The 24014-nt window shown below is 42.0% G+C and overlaps 1 protein-coding gene across 1 annotated transcript in view; it reads right to left on the bottom strand.

Annotated features, from left to right (window-relative positions):
• The window catches only part of ATP9A (ATPase phospholipid transporting 9A (putative)), a 90560-nt gene extending 68010 nt beyond the window's left edge, over positions 1-22550 (bottom strand). The window contains exons 1-4 of the mRNA XM_054045263.1: positions 22429-22550; positions 6882-7026; positions 6167-6280; positions 235-343 (exon numbers count right to left, since the gene is read on the bottom strand). Of these exons, the coding sequence (XP_053901238.1) occupies positions 235-343; positions 6167-6280; positions 6882-7026; positions 22429-22496 (436 nt within the window). The 5' untranslated portion in view covers positions 22497-22550. The remainder of the gene's footprint in view (positions 1-234; positions 344-6166; positions 6281-6881; positions 7027-22428) is intronic.
• Positions 22551-24014: the final 1464 nt, after the last annotated feature.

The following is a 24014-nucleotide window of genomic DNA, read 5'->3' as shown; positions in this document are numbered from 1 at the left end:
TATGCAAGAAGGTATCTGCAAGTCTACCGAGACCTGCAGATGACTCTCTAGTGCTAAAAGTAACAAAGTGGACATTAAGCCACGTGCCTGCATGCCTGTAACCCTCCCGCCCTGCTTGAACTCTGCTTCTCTGACTGTCAGCAACGTTTGATTGAGTTGCAACTCCTGCTATTCCAGCAGTCTGCTACAGGATACAGTGGGGCAGAGGCAGAGAGCTGGAGCCAAAGAGCTGACCTCTTGCTGTGAGCTTGCTGTAGATCTGGGAGTTTACTTCCTTGTCGCGTGTGTAACATCTGATCTCCTCCACTGCCTCGCGAATGATGGTAACTGCAAGCACAAAACCCTAAAGAGGGGAGAAAAAAATTAAACGGGTAAGAGGCCAGAAAACATCATCTGTCTCAGATCTGTGTAATGCACGATACTGACCAATGCCCATGCCTATATTCAATGTTTTCATCTTGTTTTCCTGACTTCTTATTGCTTAATTATTACAATGAGTGTTATACAGAACCCTGATAGCAAGATAACAATAGACTCATATTTTTTAAATATCGTTTTATTTACAGGCTTTCTGTGCTGCTTGCCAGGCACATCACAAACAATTTACCCTTGCAATGCCCTTGTAAGGTGAGGAAGTTTTATTTCCATTTGACAGATGGGAACTGAGGCAGAGAGAGATTAAGCCCGGCTCCCAGCAGGTATTCAGGTGCATAACCTGGTCTACATCTAACTTAGGTCAACTTAGTTACGTCACTCAGGGCTTTGAAAAATTTCTCACCCTGCAGGACGTAGTTAGGTTGACCTAACCCCCACTGCAGACAGCCAGATTGATGGAAGAATCCTTCCATTGATCTAGTTACTGCCTTTTGGAGAGATGGATTACCTACATTGATGGAAAAACCCTTTCTGTTGATGTAGGAAGCATCTATACTACGGCTCTACAGAGGAACAGCTGCAGTGCTGTAGTCGTGCCACTGTAGCGTAAATATGGGCTAACCCCCAATGAAATCAAAGGGAGTTAGATGCCTAAATACGTTGAAGGGTCTGGGCCACTGTGGCTTGCCCCAGATCACACAGGAAACCCACTGCATTGCCAGATCTCCCGAGACCTGGTCTTGTGTCTTAAGCACAAGACCATCCAAGATAGTTCATCTAATTTGATCCTACAAACATACACGTGCCTAACTTTATTACCCTGAGTAGTGTCTCAAAATTAATGTGACTATTCACAGTATTAAAGCATTGGCAGGATTGGGGCCTAGATCATTCTCTTCTGTAGACGTGAGGAACAATTTCAGTTTCTTACAGCATGGAGAATGTGCACATCATACTTTTAGCATTACCAGACTCCAAAAATAAGCAGCGCTCAGACAAAGCAACTCCCTCTATGGGCTAGTATCACAAACTAATTTTATACTAGACATTATTCAGCTCTGATTCACTACACTGCTAAAACTGGCATGTCAATGAACAGAGCTGCGAACGCTTTACACTCCATGTGAAAATTCATATTACAGAATCTTGTAATCAGGCAGCAGGGATCTTGTCAACCAGTGCATCTGTTAGGTATCCAATCAAATTCCATTTTTTTTTAATCGTTTAAAAGCATGACAGTTGAAACATGCAATAAAAGACAAAACCACAAACAGATTTATAAATAATGCAGGAAAGGGTCTGATGAGTAAATAAACAAATGGGATAAGAATTTCCAATGTGGTTAATGAATTTTTGGGTGCCCAACTTAAGATACCTTTCAAGGGACTTGATTTTCAGAAAGTGCTGAGCACCCATCCTTTGAAAATCAGGCCTCTTTAAGACACCTCAAGTCAGGCACCCAAAAATTACTGATCACTTTGGAAAACCTTGGGCATACAGTGCTGACAATATTACTACCTGACACTGACAATAATTAACCCTTTCACATGTACTCCCCCCCCCCGCAAACAAGAAACTGTCTTTGGTTTACTGAAACTGAAGGAAAGCATTTTCTGCAGTTAAACTCAGATATTCTTATAGGTTTGGTGTTTGTGCACACAGTCTCACCTAAAACATACAACACTGTAATAAAATTATGCAGTGTCTTAACTACAGTTCATATGTATCAGTGCACAACCACAGGATACATTAGGAGGAAAAATTTGACATTAGCTTTGAAATGCAGAAGGTATTGCATGTATTTGCATTATTTAAAGGGGGCATTTTCAAAAGGACCTAACTCAAGTTCCTTTGAAAGTTTCAGCCTGAAAACGTTCCTGTTTATTAGACTGCAGGAGGCTTAATTAAGATAAACATGATTTAAAATATCAAGTCCGCCGCCCTCTTTTCAAGGACACTTGAGTATTTAGCAAAGAATACACTTTGGTACCTATTCTAATAATAGATAATAATAATCCTAATAATTCCACAAAAATTGTACGCAGTGCCAATTAATGTTAATGGCAACTTTCTGCCTGTACAACAGAGAAGAACTGGTCAAAAAATGCTAATTTTTATAAGAATTTTTTTTAAGTTTTCAAAATTTCCTGCATAAACTTCTACTTTTCTTTGACAAAACCCCAATATACTGAAAAATTTGAGTCTCCATTGTGTGACCACCATTAAAATGTTCCCAATATATTTTTGGCCAAAATGAAAATAAAAGCCATTTTTCACCAAAAAAAAAAAACAAAAATGTTTTGACAAAAAAATAATCCTACCCGCTTTGCTGTGGAGAGAAGAGAGTTAGTCAAATATACAAATTACTGAGATAGAGTCTCGTTACCTTCCATACATAATGCCCATTAACATTAACAGAAATTATATTCTTACATCAAGAGAGAATGTGTCCTTAAGGCTTGGAATTGCTTTAATAATGTAAACATGGCATAGAACAGATTCATATTACAGAAGCCAGGAAGTCAATAATATACAAGATGATCTTTTGATAGAAGCAATTCATTCCAAAAGGGCTAGGGTCAGTACATTTCACTTTGGGCCACTCAAAGATTTGTCAGTTGGGTAACTGACAAGCAAAAAAAGACTGAAGGCTTCTCTGTCACTTAATGATTTCAGAAACTCCTAGGTGCTTTCAGATAAAAAGGGAAGAAACAATCTGTGTTGATTATTTTTAGCTTGCTTTGCGGATCAGTAATCTAAAGCGTTTGGGTATCTGAATTTCAAATAATCATCCAAAAATATTCCCACATGTGCTGCCTCACTATGCCATCATGTATGTCATTCTATACCGAACACTTGTATCAGCAGTCAGTAATGAACAAAGACCTTTCTTATACTACTCTCTGGCAGCTCATATGCTGAATCCTAATTGCTCATCTGGCCTAGACAAATCACAATTGCTTATAGGATTCTACAAAAAACAAAACAAAACAAAAAACAAAAACAAAAAACTGATGGGGGGGAGGGAATGGCGGGCTTGTTCAAACTAGTTTGTGACACACACACACTTTTTCTAAACAGGACAAATACAATAACTTTGTCATAAGCATATGCCAAAACACGAATTCAACCAGACAAAGGGCTGACTACCAGCAGAGTTTTAGTAGCAACTTCATGATATTCTTTACTTCTGGGGTATCAGTTTGCTTTTGCAAACAGGATTATCAGATTGAGGTAAATTTAATGGAAATCATTTTTCTCAATTCAATTGAAAATGGGGAGAATGTTTTACCATCAATACTGCAGAAATTTTACCAACACTGATTTCCAAAGAGCAGCCGAAAAGTGTCATCTTTAAAATCATTGTGGATCTGTGATTATTTTAAATATCTTTTTGCTTCCTACATTGAAAGCAACAAGTTATACCCACGGATTTCTAAAACCTGTTGGAAGATCCAGATAACTCCAGTTCATTTGCAGCCCTGCTGAGTGAAGACAGATGGCAGCACAGGTTTGATGCAAGTGTTTTCTGCCATTTGTTTATCAAAGCTGAACTGTTAATGTACTTAAATACTGTGCAGAAAACATACGATATTTCTTGGTGATTAACTTCCAGCTGACCTCATGTGCAAGAGAGGGATGTAAACCCCTAGGAGACTGCTTACTGGAAGTGGAAGGGAAAAAAGTATAGAGGTGCATAGATTTTTAAGTGGTTGTTGTAGCTTTAATTGGCTTGTGCAGTGCATTCCTAAGTGCATTGGCCACATAATTTAAACTATCATCCCATTCAATCACTCCTTATTGTGACTTTTTAACTCTTCCCCCATAACCCCCGCCCTCCCCAAAAAAATCAGTGTTATGTCCTTATTTTTTTTAAATCACCATCCCCTTTAATCTGGTTTGCTCCTAAACACTTATGTCTATTGCCCCAGATGTCAAGAATTATAACATTCAAAAACCAGTCGGAGAACACTTCAACCTCCCTGGTCACTCAATTACAGACCTCAAAGTCACAATACTCCAACAAAAAAACTTCAAAAACAGACTCCAATGAGAAACTACAGAATTGGAATTAATTTGCACACTGGACACCATTAAATTAGGCTTGAATAAAGACTGGGAGTTGATGACTCATTACACAAAGTAAAAACTATTTCCCCATGCTAATTTTTTCCCCCTACCGTTACTCACACCTTCTTGTCAACTGTTGGAAATGAGCCATCCTGATTATCACTACAAAAGTTTTTTTTTCTCCTGCTGATAATAGCCCACCTTAATTGATTACTCTCGTTATAGTTGGTATGGCAACCCCCATTTTTTCATGTTCTCTGTGTATATATATCTTCCTACTATATTTTCCACTGCATGCATCTGATGATGTGGGTTTTAGCCCACAAAAGCTTATGCTTAAATAAATTTGTTAGTCTCTAAGGTGCCACAAGTACTCCTCGTTCTTTCTACAATGGCGTCAAGGAAGTCAGCTATAAAACCCAACGTCCAGAGTTTTAGAATTACATGCACATCTTACTGGAGATCTGATATGCATATCTGTGATGACTACCCAGGCATGCATATGTACATATACAAGCAAATGCACACGTTTCTGAAAACAGGGACCTAAATGTTAAAAAAGTCATCTCCTGACACCTTCCAACCCTGACTTCCACTGGAAAAAGAAGCAGGGCAAGGTTCCTTTGAGCAGCTGCCACAGAAAGGGAGCTTGGTTCATATGCACAGCAAGAGGTAAGGGGCAGGCAGAAAAGAGCTAGATAGAAAACATTTGAGAACTCTGTAATAAGGAAGCTATTCAACTCTTCCTGCAGATTGGAGATTGAAATAAAGCCACATGGCGCCCTTGTGAATGCACCAATTTACTCTAGAGATCTGCCTAAGAACTTTAACGAGAGACGGGAGAACCCATCTCAAATAGGTAGCTAGCATCTCTTCCCAAAGACTGTAGTGAACTTGGCTTTCTGACTTCTTCCAATCTCAGGGGAAATATATGGTTGGAAAACAACAAATCAGTATGTGTGTGTGTCGGGGGTGCAGAGGTTTCAGGAGAAGTATCTATGCTCTGAGCAAATATGAATAAATAAAATGTAAAAATATATATTTTAAGAAACTAAAACATGTTATTTTAAAATCAGCCTGTTGACCCATCCAAAGGCTCTAAGTCAAACTGTTTGGCGGGACTGCATGATTTGCCTTCATTGCACATACGGTCATTCATTAAGGTCACTTTTGAAAACTGCCCTTTGGTCCTTTGCTTCACCTGACAAGCTTTTCTGAAATCCTGCTGGTTTGCAGCCCTCTTCTGGAATGCTTTGCCAAAGCAAAATGCTCTGACGCAGACCCTCCATCTTCACCTTTAACTTTCTAATAACTTAGCAACTGTGATCAATACTCACAGGAGCCAGGAAAATGTTTACTTTGCTCGCCATTTATTCTCTCACTTTTTCTGAGTGTAGAAGTGGGCCAGTTGCCCCAGTGGTGGGTACGCCTAGTGGCAGTTGTGTAAGAGGCAAAGAATTATGCCCCTATTAACTCAGATGAAGAGGGTATAGGTAGCGGAGTCCTATCATGCCTTAATGTCCAACCTTTATGAAATTAATTTAAAAGTGAGAACAAGCATCTCCACTCAGAACATGTAGAGAGCAGACTTCCTAAAAATAAGCTGCCAAAAAATCATGTGAGACACAGAATTACTTAGATCAGAGAGATAAGACAACAAAGGACATTTTGTATTCAAACACTGAAACTTTCTTGAATAAACAAACCGTAGATTACCTACCAAGGGAACCCAATACGTGTAAAGTGCACCAAGCCTCATTTCAGGGACAAATTGAGAGCAGGCCAGAAGTAAGAAGTAAAGATTAAAAAAGTATTTGAACTGGTTAAACAGCACCTACAAAACAAGGGAGAAGGGGAGAGGTTAATGGCGATCTCAGAGTTATGCATATTGAACTACTGATAAGAGACATTCATTTCTGCTAGCTCCTGTAATGTCTAAATCCTAAATAATGATAGCAAAGTAGTGCTGGAAATAATTTCCAAGAGGTCATCTTAGCGAATATAACAACATGCACACAAATGTAGCTGTGCTATAGAACAGATTCTGCAATAGTTAGTCTTTAATACATACATATGATTTTACCTTTAAACTTTCGACAAATACCACTCAGAAAAGTGACAGCAACTGTAAATAGGGGATGTCTAACCAACATTATGTTTTGCCATAAAAAATATTTTAAATATATATTTAAAACAAATGCAGTTTCAACTTGAACTGGTTGTGAGAATAGCTCCACTGTCCCTTGCATACTGAACCACCACCAATCAGAACTCTCTTTCATTAAGGAGTGGTTTTGCTTTTAAACTGATGACAGACTAGGACAATGTGAGCTGAAAGCAAAGGGCATACGTGGTCCGGCCTTGCATCATGATGGCTCTGTGGCCAGAGGGCAACCTGTGGAAACAAAGACGTGAAGTTTCATGGGCATACATACCCCCGGAAGAAATGTAAAAAAGTTGTATTTCTGATTGTTGATCACATTGCGAGGGTATCTCTGGTCTCTTTTTTCTGGATGGCCAAGCCAAACCGTACGAGGCCTTGGGTCTCTTCTTCCGCAGCATCTCATACACTCACAACACCTATTGGAAGGACATATTTAAGTTAAGAAGAAGTCTCCATTTTATCCCCCTCCGTGATCCAGCCTACGTCCCCGGCCCTCACTTAACAAAACAACTCACATTTCTTCCACACAGCTTATTAAACACAGACTCTCCCCATATCATCGCCCAGCAAAGTGCTAAATAAACCCATATAAAAACTACAGATGCATACTGAGCATCAGACTTGCCATCTTCTGTCTGTTCACTGTCAATTTAGATTGTAAGCTCCTTGGGGCTGAGCCCTGGACTCTTTACTGGTCTGCAAAGTACTTAGCACACTTGAGTATCAGAGGGGTAGCCGTGTTAGTCTGGGTCTGTAAAAAGCAACAAAGAGTCCTGTGGCACCTTATAGACTAACAGACTTGAGGCACTATAGGCCTGAGCCAAAGCCCATTAATGAAAAGATTTCCCTGGGCTATGGATAAGGCCCTATATAAATCGTATTACTGTTAATGATATGCAGCATTTGTATGGTGTTTTATATGTTTAAAGCACTGCATAGACATTAACTAGTTAATCCTCATTGACATTCCTGAAGGGTAGGTGGGTAATGCGTTATTATTCCCTTTTTAGATGTGAGGAAACAAACATGGAGAGATAACTTGACTCGCCCAAGTCCACACATTGAGTTAGCTCATCTTTTCCAAGATTAGATTGGAAACATCTGAGAAATTCTAATTTGAGATTCATTTTCTCCTATCATTCCCTGACTGGAGTCTCATATTACCATGAAAAGATCACAGGCTGGTGCAGCCTTAGATATAAGGAACTCGCATAGCAAAGAAGGATTCTGGTTTGGTTTTGTCCTTTTCTGTCAAAACAGGTTTCTGGAACTAAGGAAACATGCGGTAGCAGGGACTCTCTCTGCATTGCTCCAATTGCAGGATCTAGGCCTGAGTGGCACAAAACTGCCCTGACTATATTTTGCTAAACGAGTTGTTGCTTTTCATTGTTTTACTTCATGGGTGCTGAGTGAAGAGCCACATGAACAAAAGGGGAAGTGAACTGATTATGGCTGGGAAGCAGTAGAAAGGTAAATACCCAAGATGTTGTTAAATGCCCAAAGCAAACTGAAAAAAGATGCAGACTTTTTCACTTCCCTGCAACCCCTTTAAGTGATAGGAACCTTAGCTGATACTTTTAACACTAGAAGGTACAAAATATTCAAACAAATATGAATTTTATTTGTCCCTTTAATGTCTGTCACAACACAGTATTTGGCAAAAAACAAACGCATGGCGTATTCATATTTTTATTTCCTCCAAAACATTCACAAAAAAAACATCAAAATTGGAAGCCCGTCATGTTTTGATTTTCTACCCAGACGGCATTCTTTGTGCCATGGAAGACACTCTCCTCCCCAGTGGCACCGACTTTCTAATCTGCCCCGGGGGAGGGGGAGTGTGCTCAACCCACGGCTCTGTCCCAGACCTGGTCCCTCCACCCCTTCCCCCAAGCCCCCAGCTGCTTCTTCCCACATCTGCCCTGCCTCTTCCTAACCCCTCCCCCGAGTGCACCCAGCCTCGCTCCTCTCCCCTCCCCCCCCAGTGCCTCCTGCACACCACGGAACAGCTGATCACAGTGGGCGTGAGGCGCTAGGAGGGGAGGGGAGCGGAGGTGGCTGACAGTGGGTGCTCGGCACCCACCATTTTTTCCCTGTGGGTGCTCCAGCCCTGGAACACTCAGAGAGTCCGCATCTATGCTACTCCCATCACCAACTTTAAATTTTAGCTAAAATAAACATTTCCAGCTGTAGTCCATTAATCTACTCTTCTCCCCTTTCTGGGGCTAACATTAAGGCTATGTGACATCTCCCCTGTCCTTCAGTAGAAGCCACAGAGGGAAATCCTGAAAGCCACAAATTTCAGCATAACGTGGGTAAAACTGATACTGTGACTATAGAATACCCCCTACTGTAATGTAGATGTATTTGAAGTATGGACTATAAAATACTAGCCATGCTACAGTATATGGGGATGTTTCTATATCACCTACTTGCAAAACATGAGTATCTGCAATTTTGGCCCTATCATGAATAATAAAAAGACCAAGGCCTGATCTTGCTGTAGCTGAAATCAACGAATTCTAAAGAGATACATTTGCCAGAATCAGAAAAGGGAATGCATGTCATCTTTCAGATTTATATTGTACACAAGTTAAATTTCCTCCAAAGTATGTTAGGACATCAACTCCCAGAAATCTATATTCTTGGCTTTTGAAAGTAATCAGTGTCACCAACTCTCCTGTTATTTGATGTTTTTCTTAAAGCCACAAAGATTCCCAAGAGGTCAGATTACATGAGAATCTCAGCTTTCTTTTTTTTAGCCTTGCTGGTGGCAGACTAAAGACAGAAAATGTGACCTGAGTGTTCCCTGATGACTCAGAAACCTGAAGGCAAATAAAAAGAACCCCCAAATCATTCCTTCTAAAACCCTCCTGATTTTCAGGCACTCATGATTCTGGGAGCCTAACATGATTTTTAAATCTTTAGAGTTGGCAGAATTGAGTGAGTTTTCTTCCACATGGATAGCTGAAACTGCTCAGGACCTCCCTCTTTCATGGCTATTTGTAGACTGGGTTTGTTATTCTGAACAACTGGTAGCTGCCACACCCTACAGTTTACACATGAGGTGGAATTCGGCCTCTCTGTCCTGTTTACAATCCTCACAAAAAGCTCCTGTACAGGCATGGTGCCGGCAGCACAGGTCAATGTCTGCTATTGCAGCTGTCATTTCAGAAAATAAATTTCACTATCTATTGCCCAAAAATGGTTTCAGGCAGTTGACATCCACATTTGTATAAAACTCCACCTCACTCCCAAAGAATGTGAACAATATCAGTTTGTACTTTGTCACTGTGTCACAATCAATAGGTGTGACATCATTGAGCAGCATGCACCAATCTTTCTATTGCCACACCCTAGGACACATATTTGCTGAATTACTAAAGTGAATCCCATCCATAATGGGAGGGTTACCCACATTCTGCTAAGAAAAAGCAATGGCTTAAACACCGGAGCCTGCAGTGTTTATGTTCAATTAAATCTATGCACCTTTTGCATATGGTTCCTGACCAGGCTCTAAACTTGTACAGTTCCCTCTGTCTCCAGCTCCATAACGAACACAGAACAATTCTGTCACTCTCCTGCTGATTTGGTGGTCATTTGGAATTCCATACTCAACCTGAAGAATTTGCTCTCCCAATCTCCTCCCCTGCAAATAATTATTACATCTTTTTAAACCTATAATGGGAATGATCCATTGCATGTCCCATCAGTACAAGGCAGGCTGCCCCTATCACAAGGCCAGCTCTGTTTGGATCAGCAGTGTCATTAAAACATCCAATGCAACACAGCAATCCTCATTCTATTATCCACAAGTCAGTTACAACCATTTGGCACTTCTCTTGACACAACTTGATGTGCATTATACTGCTTTGATCCCAGTTATTATAGCTAGCAAAAAATCTGGTCCCAAATGGATCAGAAAGAAATACAAAAGCCCCTAATACACAGGAGAAATGGAGGAATAGGAGAATAAACAGATGAACATCAAAACGGCCTTACTGGGTCAGACCAACGGTCCATCGATCCCAGTATCCAGTCTTTCAACTGTGGCCAGCACCAGATGCTTCAGAGGGAATTAACAAAAGAAGGCAATTATTGAGTGGTCCATCCCCTGTCGTTCAGTCCCAGCTTCTGGCAGTTGGAAGTTTAGAGACACCCAAAGCACGGGGTTGCGGCCCTGGCCATATTGGCTAATAGTCATTGAAGGACCTATCCACTATGAACTTATCTAATTCTATTTTGAAGCCCAGTTATACTTTTGGCCTTCACGACATCCCACGGCAATGAGTTCCACAGGTTGACTGTGCGCTGTGTGAAGAAATACTTTCTTATGTTTGTTTTAAAGCTGCTGCATATTCATTTCATTGGGTGACCCCTGGTTCATGTGTTATGTGAAGGGGTAAACAACACTTCCCTATTCACCTTCACCACAACATTCATAATTTTACAGACTTCTATCATACCCACCTTACTCATCTCTTTTCTAAACTGAGCGGTCCCAGTCTTTTTAATCTCTCCTCACGCGTGTATTTCTGTATCTGCTAGAAGATACAGAAATTTCCCACTCTCCTTTGTCCTTACAAAAGCACATACTCAGAAACAGTCTGTCTTTTTCAAAATGGCAATGCTGTAGCCTTCCAAGTCAGCAAAGGTTGTTTTTCCTCAAGTTTCCTCCTGTCACTGCTTGAAATAAGAGCTAATCTTTTTTCCCCTTTTTATAGCAAAAGGATTTGTATTAGATTTCATTGACATTTGAAATACAGCCCCATATCAGATGCAAGCTTACAACAGAAAGCCTTGGAGATCAGATAGAAATGCATATCCGACTCACTACATTAGATAACAATGTCAAGATGTCTGCTTAAATTATAACAGTCATCTGCTCAAACAATTTGGGTAACCGTATCTCTGATCAGAAATAAAGCAAGTAAATTTCCATTTAAGGAAGTATTCAGCGCTTTCCGCAGGTAAACTCTCTCTATACGTATTGCAGAACAGGAAACAGCATGGTGAATAGAGCACACCATTCACTGCTACAAAGGTGGTTTTATACAAAAGTATCACCTTTCATGCATTCCACCCCCATCTGCAAATAAACACAGAAAAAAAAAATCTTATCTGTTAAGAAAACTCCTTCAGAATCCAAAAAGCTTGAAAATCCAGTTGGTTTACAGAAGTTAGCAAGGAAAAGGTAGTCTAACTCAAAGTATTTCATGGACTAAACTTTTATAAGAGGCATTTTCTCACTCTTTTTAGACCAGTGCAAAACTATTTCCCACATAATCAGATCACTATTCTGATGTGATTACATTTCACTAAGAAGCAGTAAGTGAAGCATCAGAAAGATAATTTGTGTGTGTTGTGGTACAGCCTACGGGCATCAATTAGATCAGAGCCCCATTGTGCTAGGTGCTGCACAAACGTACAGTGACAGTCCCTACCTCAAAGAGCTTACATTCTCAAAAGAAAAAATATAATAAAAATGATCTCTCCAACTATTAAGTTTTGCAAAAACCTCCATACTGAGAAAGCATGGAATCAAACAAAAATCTTGTCTCATACTACACAGTACTGCAGAGTACACTACTAAAGGTGAAAGACCTATGGCTTCTCTCTACAGAATTACTGGTGGTTATGATTACAGAATAGTAGTTTTGGTAGAGAAGAAGGGTGAAATGCCATCAGCTAAAACACTGGATCCCAGCACTGATTCCCTACAGCAGGGGTCGGCAACGTTTGACACGCGGCTCGCCAGGGTAAGCACCCTGGCGGGCCGGGCCAGTTTATTTACCTGCTGACGGAGCAGGTTCGGCCGATCGCGGCCCCCTCTGGCCGCGGTTCGCCGTCCCAGGCCAATGGGGGTGGCGGGAAGCGGCGCGGGCAAGGTGCTGGCCGCGGCTTCTCGCTGCCCCCATTGGCCCGGGACGGCGAACCGCGGCCAGTGGGGGCCGCGATCGGCCGAACCTGCCGCATCAGCAGGTAAATAAATTGGCCCGGCCCGCCAGGGTGCTTACCCTGGCGAGCCGCGTGCCAAACGTTGCCGACCCCTGCCGTACAGCTTTGTCACATTTCTGTAAAAAACACACTGCATCTAAATTATGGGTGGTTCACCTTTTTGAGCCTATAACAATATACAGGTCAGCTTTATCACAGCCTCACCAGTTAGCATCTGCTGCTCACTGCAAACTATTTGTTCATTTACTAGAGGAAAATGTATGAGAATTCTGGAAAATTTAATAGAAATAAATACAGCTGGAAATGTTAGTAACTTGAATGATTAAAGCAATGAACAGATATCTCAACTTATTGGAATAAAATAATCTAGAACATCTTTTACCCTTCAAGTATCTATGACAGTCTCTGATTTTTAATATGGGCTTTCACCCAGGTTATTTACATTTGATTACTTTTAGAAAGTGACACTGTGTGTTACTCTGTGTTTGTACAATGCCTAGCACATTTTTGACTGGTCTTTAGGTATCACCAGGTGATTCATAATAATTCAAAATCTATCCAATTTCTAAAGAGAGTTAAAAGTAGTTTCTGGTACAACTCTTGCATCTGAATCTCCCTGCCAATTTTTGCAGTTTTACAATCACAGTTTCTTGGTTTTTTTAAAGATTACTCTGTCTTCCACTCCTTCTTTTTCTCTCCCCACTGACAGACACAAAAAAACTATGGGAAATTGACTATACGAGGCAAACAATTAAACTGACCTCACAAAAAGTGTAGTCAAATTTACAAATTAAATTAAAAAAATAGATGTTTTTAAATCTAATTCCTTTCAATCATGATTATAGGTGTTGCTTGTAGACTTAGAAAAAAAATTCAGACAGTGCTGTGATTTAAGTCAATGTTTTTCCTTTAAACTATACTAGTGCTAATTAAGAAGAGGTGTCAAAAGGGAAATATATTTGTTCATTCTTAGGAATGGGAGGGTTGTTTTCTCAAATCTCAATGAGAGAGGAAAGAGACACAAAGTTAGCCAGATTTACTCATTTTAACTGCTGTATTTCAAATGACCTTCAGTGTGAAGTTCTAAAATAGAGGCTTTATCAAAAGGAACATGCATTTACAATGCTCAGTTTATCTCCACAACCTGCTTCACAATTACAGACAGATTCCCGCTTATCATATATTTGAATCCAAAGTTACTTTTGCTTATCTTTCCGGTTGAGCCTCTTTTGGTGATTCTACTGAAAGAAATAAAGAGCTACAAATCTTTATAGTTACATAAGGAGATAGGGCTAAAAGGGGGACCAAGTATTTTAACACGGATCTTCTAATGTTCTTGGGTTATTATAATTCACCAATATGTTCCAAAGATTATTTTAAATGATCCAAAACTAACTTCTAAATCTTTAAAAGTATAAACAGAATCACGGATACATTTCTTCAGAAATAGAACAGAAAATAACACATGAATGACGCTAATATAAAACAGTGGCTTGAATGTTCTTATAAAAGGAAGTGCTCTGTGTTGAGATAAATATACACATTTTAAACAGCGCTTAGGTTCTTCAAATTTCTATGAACTTATACATTACTGAGTATATAGAACACCTAACAAGATTTTAGTAACAAGACAGATTTGACCATAGTTAAAGCTCAAGATCTTGATCCAGCAAATCATTTAAGCGTGTGAATTCTCTCATATATTTCAATACGGCAACTCAAGTGCTTAAAGTTAAGCTCGGGCTTGAGTGCTTTGCTGGATCAGGCCCAGACTAAAACTTAAGAAGTAGACTTCTACCACTGTCAGCACTACCAAAAGAAAAGAGGGTAATGGACCATGATTTCACTATAGATGCTAAACTTAAAGTGAGGGCACCTTTTGTAAACAAGTCTATCATCTCACATAATATCCCCACCACAAACAGGAGTGTTGCTATTAGAACAGTACTTCACTACAAATACAAGTATTGACCAACAGTTAATTATGTTAACTTTTAATAATTCATTTGCAATTTCTGCAACTCCTAGCCAACCAAAGATCCCACCACTTCGTTAGATATGGGGGAAAGAAAGTTCAACATGTATTTCAACTCTAGAAGAAAGACTTCTTGCTTATCTGGATTCTGAAAGTGATACATATAATATTGTCCAAGTAAAGAAGAATTAGCACTACTTAAAACACATTTGATTTCCAACACATTTGCAGGGAATTTATAAGAGATTCCCTATTATGTTTTCTTTTCTATCTGAGGGTATTTTTAAGTGATCATACATAGTCCTGGATATCTATTTATATGTTGTTTGTACTTTCATACTATCTATAGAACCTTATAATAAAAAAAGACAGAATCTGACCTATGCAGTTCTGTAACAAAGACTTTTTATCCAATTTAAAGAATGCAGTAAAAAAACCAAAACAAAAAACAGACACGTTACCTCCAGCTGGCAATAATACAAATCCACAGGTTGCAGTTGACGGTTTAATGGACTAACCGGAAAAGTCAGTCGGAAAGTTTCAGAATCACATTACATCCAGCCTTCTCCAGAAAATGTAAAGCTAAACAAAGCAAGCATGTGCCAGTGTATTTCCACAGATAGGTTTTAAAATATAGCCAACGATGCCAGGAATACAAACTTTGACCTTTATCACTTGTAAGTTCAAGACGATCCCTTAAAGAGCTTTTTGTTATGAAAGCTTGTAGTCAAACCACCACAGCTGGAATTTAACACCTATCCACTTCCCTGACCTTGTTTTTTCCTGTTGTCCCACAAAACAACAAAGCAATCTGGAGAATTTTGTTGACTGGGCAGAGAACAGAAACCTACAAACCAAACTAAATGTCTCCAGGAATGCTGAATGGCAACAGTTCATCTCCACACATCACTTATGCAGGTGCAGTATGTCCACCCATTTGATAAATTTGTAATGGAACTTATAGTAGGAAAGCAGATATTTCGGTGGTGTAGACTTGTGTGGCCATTCCTAGAGGCAAATATTTAACTTCTTAGGAAGATATCCAACTTCATTTACCATTCTTTCAAGTCCTCACTGAAATCTTATATTTTGTTCACTGACGATAGAATTCTAAAGCTCATTATTTCTGCTTTAACATCCTGCACTCGCATACACGGGCTAGTCTTTTGCTAGGCACAATAATTATTAACGAATTGTTGTAACAGTCGTTGGTGTTTTAGCAGATCAAGGTCTGCATCTTCAAGAGTTAACAATAAAATTTAGACAAATCACAGGATAACTGCTTAAGTGAAAGAAAGCGTGGAAAGATGTTAGCGAGGAGATCAACATAGAAAAACTACAGGAAGCCTCTTTAGTGTTTTCTTTCTTCCCCTTTGGAAACTGAATTATCTTAACCTCTCAAAAATGCATTTGATGACACTGATCAATTGGAACCAGGAACAATCTGTCATATTATTGAAAGTTTGCTCTTGACTTTTCCTTGTAGGTTATTGAGAAGTCAATCAATAAGTCATCCCTTAAAGGTGAAGTTTTCAACTTTTTCCAGCATAAGACATTTGTTTTCCTTAAAGAACTGTACACAGACCCTAAATGCCAAACCTCAAATTGCTTGCTTAATCAACCAACGCATGTTTAGTTTTTGTTTTTTTTAAAACAGGATTCATGTTAGGGAAATAAAGCTTTAAGAACTTGATTGTGTAGGAGGAAGATGCAAGTTTACCTGGAAGACCAACGGATTTCTTTTCCTTGGGACAAGTTTTTGTTTGGTTTAGATGTTTTGTTGTTGTTGTTTTCTGGGGGAGGGAAGGGGATGGCAATAGTGGACGAGGATGTTGGAAAATATTTTACTATTCCTATGAAACCATTCATACATTCAAATTGCTTTTTTAAAACCAAGAAAAGACTGGACACTTTTTGAATGGGTACCAACCTATTACACTACCCCTATCATGTGGAGATGTAGTTAGGATTAGTTAACACATTTCAAAACTCAACAATCTAAGTATTATTCTACGTAAGAGTAACACAATCAACATTTGAAGAGTCTTTCTACATAAATGAATCATCAACGGCTAAATTTAGAAACACTCAAGATATTTCTACTTTTTTCAAACGGAACTAAAAATATTGCCATTAGCTACTACTGTTATTTAAATTATATTATATTTTCTACTTTATACTCTACTCTTATCGATAAACACCTGCAGTATCAGAGTAGCAGTCACTGATGTATATAGTCCTTTAACTAAAAGCACTTTACTCTAAAATAAAATTTTTACTGAATTTTTCAATTACTTCCTTTTTTTAAATAAGATACAAAACCATTAAAACGAAAACTTTCATAGAGTATGAAAACAAGTTGTTCTATATGCAAATCAAGCACTTACTGTTTGGGTCAAAAAATTACTAACAGCATTAACCCAAGTTCTAGGTTTCTACAACATCCATACTTTATCACAACAGTTATGATTTCAAAGGGTCAGAAAAGTTATGTAAAAATCTCATTCAACTTGTTGATATCATTTGCAACTTGGAGTTGTATCTACTGTCTTTGTTGACTGAGGCCCTTTTATCCTGCAAAAGGATCCAGGTGGATCCAATTTCAGATAGCCTTTGTCAGTACAGGCATCCATTCATGCATACCCAATAGCAGAACTGGGCCCTGGACTAAATGTTTTTTAGGATCGCAGAGTCAGTACAACTATAGAACAGTGAGCTGGGTTCTACCCTGCCACATGCAGAATCAGCAGAACTGTTATCTATGGTTCAGATCCTGCCAGGGCCGGCTCCAGCGTTTTTGCCGCCCCAAGCAGCAGAAAAAAAAATAAATAAAAAAAGACGTGATCGGCGGCACTTCGGCAGCAGCTCTACCTTCTCTACCAGCTCTTCATTCTTCAGTGGCAAGTCCTTCCCTCCGAGAGGGACCGATGGACTCACCGCCGAAGACCCGTACGTGCCGCCCCTTTGCGTTGCCACCCCAAGCACCTGCTTGCTGTGCTGGTGCCTGGAGCCGGCCCTGTATCCTGCAGTTAGAAATATGCAGTTCAGACCCACAAAGCACTGGTGAAGTAAGAGAGGCTCCACACAAGTGGACCTCTGTGCTTGGGAGGGTCTGTCAGGGGCCTAAATTCTGGTTACCAAATCTTTATTACTGGTGATGAGGCAAGAGGCAGAAAGACAACATCTTGATTTGCAGATATCAGGCTAAGTTTGCAGTAATAGCCATAAAAAAAAAAAATCCATTGTCAACTGATTAAAATTTATACAGAGGTCACTGAGAGATACCCATGGAAACATTTTGGGGAGCACTTTTCAGAGGATACCACCACTTTGCCATTAGATTCTCCTGACTTTTTAAACTGATCCACATTATTTAGAATGTTTTTATTGTTTCAAAGTCTATTGCATTGTAATTGGCTGTGCGGCAGGGCCAAGTGCCTCAGTGAAGGCAGGCACTTGTTAAATAAAGGCCCTGATCCTACACTTGACTTTGCATGAGAGAAACACCATACAGGTTTGTAGCCCCTTTGAAATCAACGCAGCTCTACACAGATGCAGAGGTTTGCCCACACCGTCAGATACAGGATAGGGGCCAAAAATCATTTGTTCATCTATTCACTCCAATCCCTCCCTGTTGATTACAAGTGAGCTAATTTACCATTTTAATGGAACCATTAAGATGTAGCTCAATATGATAAGAGAGAAACCATGTGACTTATTACTGGAATCCTTGTCCTTCCTCATCCCATTTCCAATTATTCTTTGGTTTTCCTCACTTGCTGCATCACATCGATTATTATTTATTACTTTCATTACCACATCACCTAGGAGTCAGAGTCATGGAGCAGGATCCCACTGTGCTAGGTGCTGTACAAGTGCAGAACAAAAAAACAGTCTCTGCCTCTACATAGTCTCTACGTAGGCACAGCAGTCTTCCTGCATGATCTACATAGTAGGAACGGGACGTTAAATTAGAAGGTGCTCAGGGTACAGATCAGGTCTTTGCATATGTTCTTTGATATGCTTGGCACATTTGGGTACTGTCCATAACAAGAAAGCAAACCACAGCTTTTTGTCTCAGGATACATAACCCACAGAAGTCCCTACAGAGGTATGGGCTGTGACACCATCAGCATTTTGAGATTACTCAATACCATGTCTCTTTTAGAACTGACGGATTATGGACTACAGAGAGTGGTTATCAGGATGTCATGGCTAAACTGGCATTTTTATTTGGGTGAGATAACTGTATAACTCAGTCAAGACCAGACCACAGTGACAAGAAAATTGTGAAAAACATATCCATTATTCAAGCAATACAACTGCAGAATTCAGAAGTCGCCCTTGACTGCACACATGGGGGTCAATGTTGTGGCTATGGCCAAGAATGGCTACTACCATTACCAACTTATTAAAACACCTGTTTCTTCTTGACATGGACCACAACCATCCTTTCCTTTGTCCCATCTCAGTAACGGTACTGTAATGAGTTCCTCACTTTCCCCCTTGAAATGAATCTGGAGGCTGAAACTGAAATGGAACATGGTTGTTGCCTTGTTAGGAGGAGGAAGATCAGTAACATGGACTTGCCCTACACTGGCTACAAGTATTTCAAACAGTTCTAGCTCTTTGTATTAATATATGAAGTCATTCATTTAGGTCTCTGAGTATATGAACAATTTCCTCTGGCCTTATGTGCCTTCCCAGCAGCTACATTCAGTTTGAGAGGTCTACTGTTAAGTTAGGGTCAGAAACTTTAAGGTCAGAAGGGACCTTTGGTCAATTATTATTATTTATTTATATTACAGTAGCACATAGAGACTCCAATCAGAGATGTGGACCTCATTGTGCTAGGCACTGTACACACAGATAATGAATGCTGCAAAGAGTCTCTTACAATCTAAGCAGCAATCAAAACCCTGGATATCACTTTTTGGGGGGCTGTATATTATTATTAATTATTATTTGTACTGCAGTACTACATAGAACACCCAGTCATGGGCCAGGATTCCATTCTGCACCTGCTACCATTTTCTCCCTGTTCCCCTCTAACTAGTTGGAAATTGATCCTTTTGTGCCAGGGGCTTGAGATGGATAACTGATACTGTCTGACTGGTTAGTCTCTCTTTAGACTTATAATATTTTGGGGGGAAGGAGGCCGCTTTGCTTTGCTTAGGTACTTTGACAATGCACCCAGTATATTGATTAAATAACTGATTTATGTCACAGGCTGTTTGACAAAAGACAAGACTGAAAATCATTGTAAATAAGTCACTTCTCTGGAGTATTGTAATCTCACAAATTCATTGCATGTCATATTGCTTAGAGATGTTCAGTCATACAAGATGACTGCTGCTCTCAACATCGTAAAAATCCATTTTATACCAACACCTTGGTTTTCCATAAATACTGCTTTAAAAGATTCTCTTCCTTTAGTACTCCCTGAAATAAAATGCTTCTGCAACATCTTTGTGACTGTCTTTAAAAAAGAGAGAGATCAGGACTTGTATAAAGAAAAACAAAAGTCACAGAATCTCAAACCACTACAATCAATGCAGATTGCAAGCTGTCAACAGTTCTTGCTAGCACAGACAATATTGCCTCCAAGTTAGAGCTCCCTAGCCAGTGACAGAGGGTTAGTGCTTAGGTTACATCAGGGTAATTGCTGTCAGCGTCTGCTAACAAGGCACACCACAACAGAATGCCCAAAAGAGACCTATGGAGCTCTAAGAAAGCAAATCAGCTAAGGAGCATTGAGGAATATCTTAAGCCCCTCGTACAGCTGATCCTTTATCTCATAACTGAACTTTAAGCAGTGGCCAACCCAGGAACTGTCATAACAGATTACTACATGTTCCACAGTCTAGTCCTCAGTGTCCAGGCCAACTTCACATTATTAAATCAACATACTATCAGCTACACAACAGAAACCTTATCCATCAACAGAACATTTTAACTGAAGTATCCAAATCACAATTACTAACCAAAAATATAACAAGATGGTAATTGACATGTACTCTTCCTTATTTGTTCCGACACAAACATGATTTCTTTTGAGATTTTGGTCTATTTGCTACAATTGTATACCATATTTTTTTTAAAAAGATTAATTTGTCATCATAATACAACATTACTTTCCAGTCAGCAAGCTTGGATTCCTAATCTATACACACATTTTGTACTGGTATATTGTTGTCAGTTAGGGCTGTGATTTTTTTTTTTTTAACTGAAATAGTTATACCAGTACAACCCCTAGTGTGGGCACAGTTACATTGGTATAAAGCACTGGCACAGCTTATTCCCTTACCTGCATGGGAAAAATTATACCAATATAAACCAACTTTATATCAATATAATCAATACATCATTAGGGGTTGTACTGCTTTAGCTATACCAATATAATTAAAATTTGTAAGGAGATATAATCCTTTGTTATAGTTATAAATATATTTCTGTTCCTGAAAACAAGTGTATTGTCATTATAAAAACCCCACTCAGCGAAGCAACAACCTGCAATCTGCCAATGTATTCCATGATTCTATAACACTGAGCTAAGCAACACAATGATCCTGATCAAATGTTAATGTTAAATGATAAATACATTAAATGAAAATCTGTATTCAAATGGCTTGTCACACGCATGCCCCCGCCACAAGATAATCTACTGACAAGCCATCCAGCCAAGGTTTTCATAGCCATCCCAATCACCATGGTGCCTGAGTGCCATTGAAACATATGGGCTGATTTTCAGAGGAACCGAACACCCATTGAGGGAGTCAATACGTCTGAAAATCTGGCCATTGCCAGTTTGTTCCTGATCACTAAGGCTTAGAGCTGCCAGGCTATTTCTTTGTTTAAATTTGTTTAAGAAAGAAAAACTGGGTGTGTTGATCTCTTCATAACAGCAATAATAGGAGTGCCAAGTGATTTCATCTGAGGCTCATTCCTCAAGCTTGTCAATATAGGAGCCTCCAAGAGGTCTCTATTGTTTTATTTGGCCACTGGTCCTGCTGTCACAGGGAGAGATGGCAGGGGGGTTTGAAGCCAGCGGGGCTCTCGGCCTGCACGAGGGCCTATTATTTTAGCGTAACAATGTTGCCGTGGCAGGATCCTGCCTTTTCTTGCAGTTGTGCTGGGCTGGGATCGCAGCGCTGGGTGTGCCACCGACAATGGCGTCAGGAACAACCTGCCGGAACGCTGCTGCGGCCGCCGCCTTACAGGACCGTGGCCAGGCAGCCCCGGGCGAGAGAGAAGACCTAGATTTGTCCCTTAGTAAGGCCACCCTTCCAACACCAGCTCTCAGCCTCCCAGGGGGCTCCTGCAAGACCAGCGACCCTCCTAGGTCCCCTCCCGAAGAAGGGCGCTTTCCCCAGTACGATCTCCCCTTCCCAAAGGAGAGGGGATCCCCTAATGCCAGACCCGCTGTGTGTCCTTTCCTAGGCGGGTTGTGCTGCTGAGCGGGGGCAGGGCCCTGCTGGAACAAACAAAGGCGAGCCGGGCCCCCTGCGCCCCAGCCAGCCACATGGCGAGAGAGCCGGGGTCCCCTGCGCTGCCGGGACTCCTCAGCCGGGCTCCTCTCCCCAGCCCAGGGAGGAGGAGAAGAAGAGCAATCCCCACCGATCGCTCCCTCCCTTCCCCCGAGAGCGGGCCACGGACCGGTTCCAGGGCGGGGCTGGATGCCCACCATCAGCCGGAGCCCAGCCGGACACATCAGCCCCCAGGCACAGGGCAGGGCCCAAGAGGGGCGCAGTCCCCTGCAGCCGCGGGGCAGCAGCCCAGCCAGCCGGGCACCGGGGAAAGCGAAGCCGGGTATGGGGAGGGGGTTTAGGGACGGGCGGCAGCCGCGGGACCGGAGGGGAGCGCCCGCTGCGGACCCCGCGCTCACCCGCTCCGGTGCTTGCTGTCCATCCGCTTCTTCTGCCTGACTGGCTGCAGGGGGATGTTATCGGTCATGGCCGCGGCGGCTGGGCGCAGCCGGGGAGGAGCAGAGTGGGATCGGCTTCCCAGCAGCGCCTCGGCTCGGCCTCTCCGCGGTCTGACAGCGTCGGGTGGGGGGCTGGGCCGGGCTTCCAGCACGCAGGTAACGTGCCCGCTCGCTGCCTGCCACTCACACCAGCCGGGCTCAGGCCCCCTCCGCTGGGCGCTGCACCCCGTCTGCACCTCCTCCAGCTGAGCTACTAGCACTGCACCCCTGCACGCCAGCCGCTGGACACTGCACCCCATCCCATCTACTGGCACTGCACCCTTACACCACAGCCGCTAAACACTGCATCCCATCCCATCTACTGGCACTGCACCCCTGCACGCCAGCCGCTCAACACTGCACCCCTATCCCATTCACTGGCACTGCACCCTTACACCACAGCCGCTAAACACTGCATCCCATCCCATCTACTGGCACTGCACCCCTGCACGCCAGCCGCTCAACACTGCACCCCTATCCCATCCACTGGCACTGCACCCTTACACCACAGCCGCTAAACACTGCACCCCTATCCCATCTACTGGCACTGCACCCTTACACCACAGCCGCTAAACACTGCACCCCTATCCCATCTACTGGCACTGCACCCTTACACCACAGCCGCTAAACACTGCATCCCCATCCCATCTACTGGCACTGCACCCCTGCATGCCAGCCGTTCAACACTGCACCCCTATCCCATTTACTGGCACTGTACCCCTGCACGCCAGCCGCTCAACACTGTATCCCTATCCCATCCACTGGCACTGCACCCCTGCACGCCAGCCGCTCGACACTGCACCCCATCCCATCTACTGGCACTGCACCCTTACACCACAGCCGCTAAACACTGCAACCCTATCCCATCTACTGGCACTGCACCCCTGTATGCCACTCCATCGACACTGCACCCCATCTCATCTACTGGCACTGCACCCCTGCACGCCAGCCGCTCAACACTGCACCCCTATCCCATCTACTGGCACTGCACCCCTGCACCCCAGCTGCTCGACACTGCACCCCCAACCCATCTACTGGCACTGCACCCCTACACCCCAGCCACTCAACACTGCACCCCTACACCCCAGCTGCTCGACACTGCACCCCCAGCCCATCTACTGGCACTGCACCCCTACACCCCAGCTGCTAAAAACTGCACTCCCAACCCATCTACTGGCACTGCACCCCTACACCTCAGCTGCTCGACACTGCACCCCTACACCCCAGCTGCTTGACACTGCACCCCCAGCCCATCTACTGGCACTGCACCCCTACACCCCAGCCGCTAAAAACTGCACTCCCAACCCATCTACTGGCACTGCACCCTTACACCACAGCCGCTAAACACTGCACCCCCAACCCATCTACTGGCACTGCACGCCATGCGCTCGACACTGCACCCCCACCCTCCATCCTCACCCACTGGACACTGCATCCCACACCCCACCCCTAGCCCCATCCTCACCCACTCGACACTGCACCTCTACACCCCACCCCTAACCCCCATC

This window comes from Malaclemys terrapin, chromosome 12 (genome assembly GCF_027887155.1).
Source record: "Malaclemys terrapin pileata isolate rMalTer1 chromosome 12, rMalTer1.hap1, whole genome shotgun sequence".
In the NCBI taxonomy this organism is placed as follows: Eukaryota; Metazoa; Chordata; order Testudines; family Emydidae; genus Malaclemys; species Malaclemys terrapin.
Note: the sequence above shows the minus strand (reverse complement) of the source record. Positions and strands in the feature narration are given on the sequence as shown.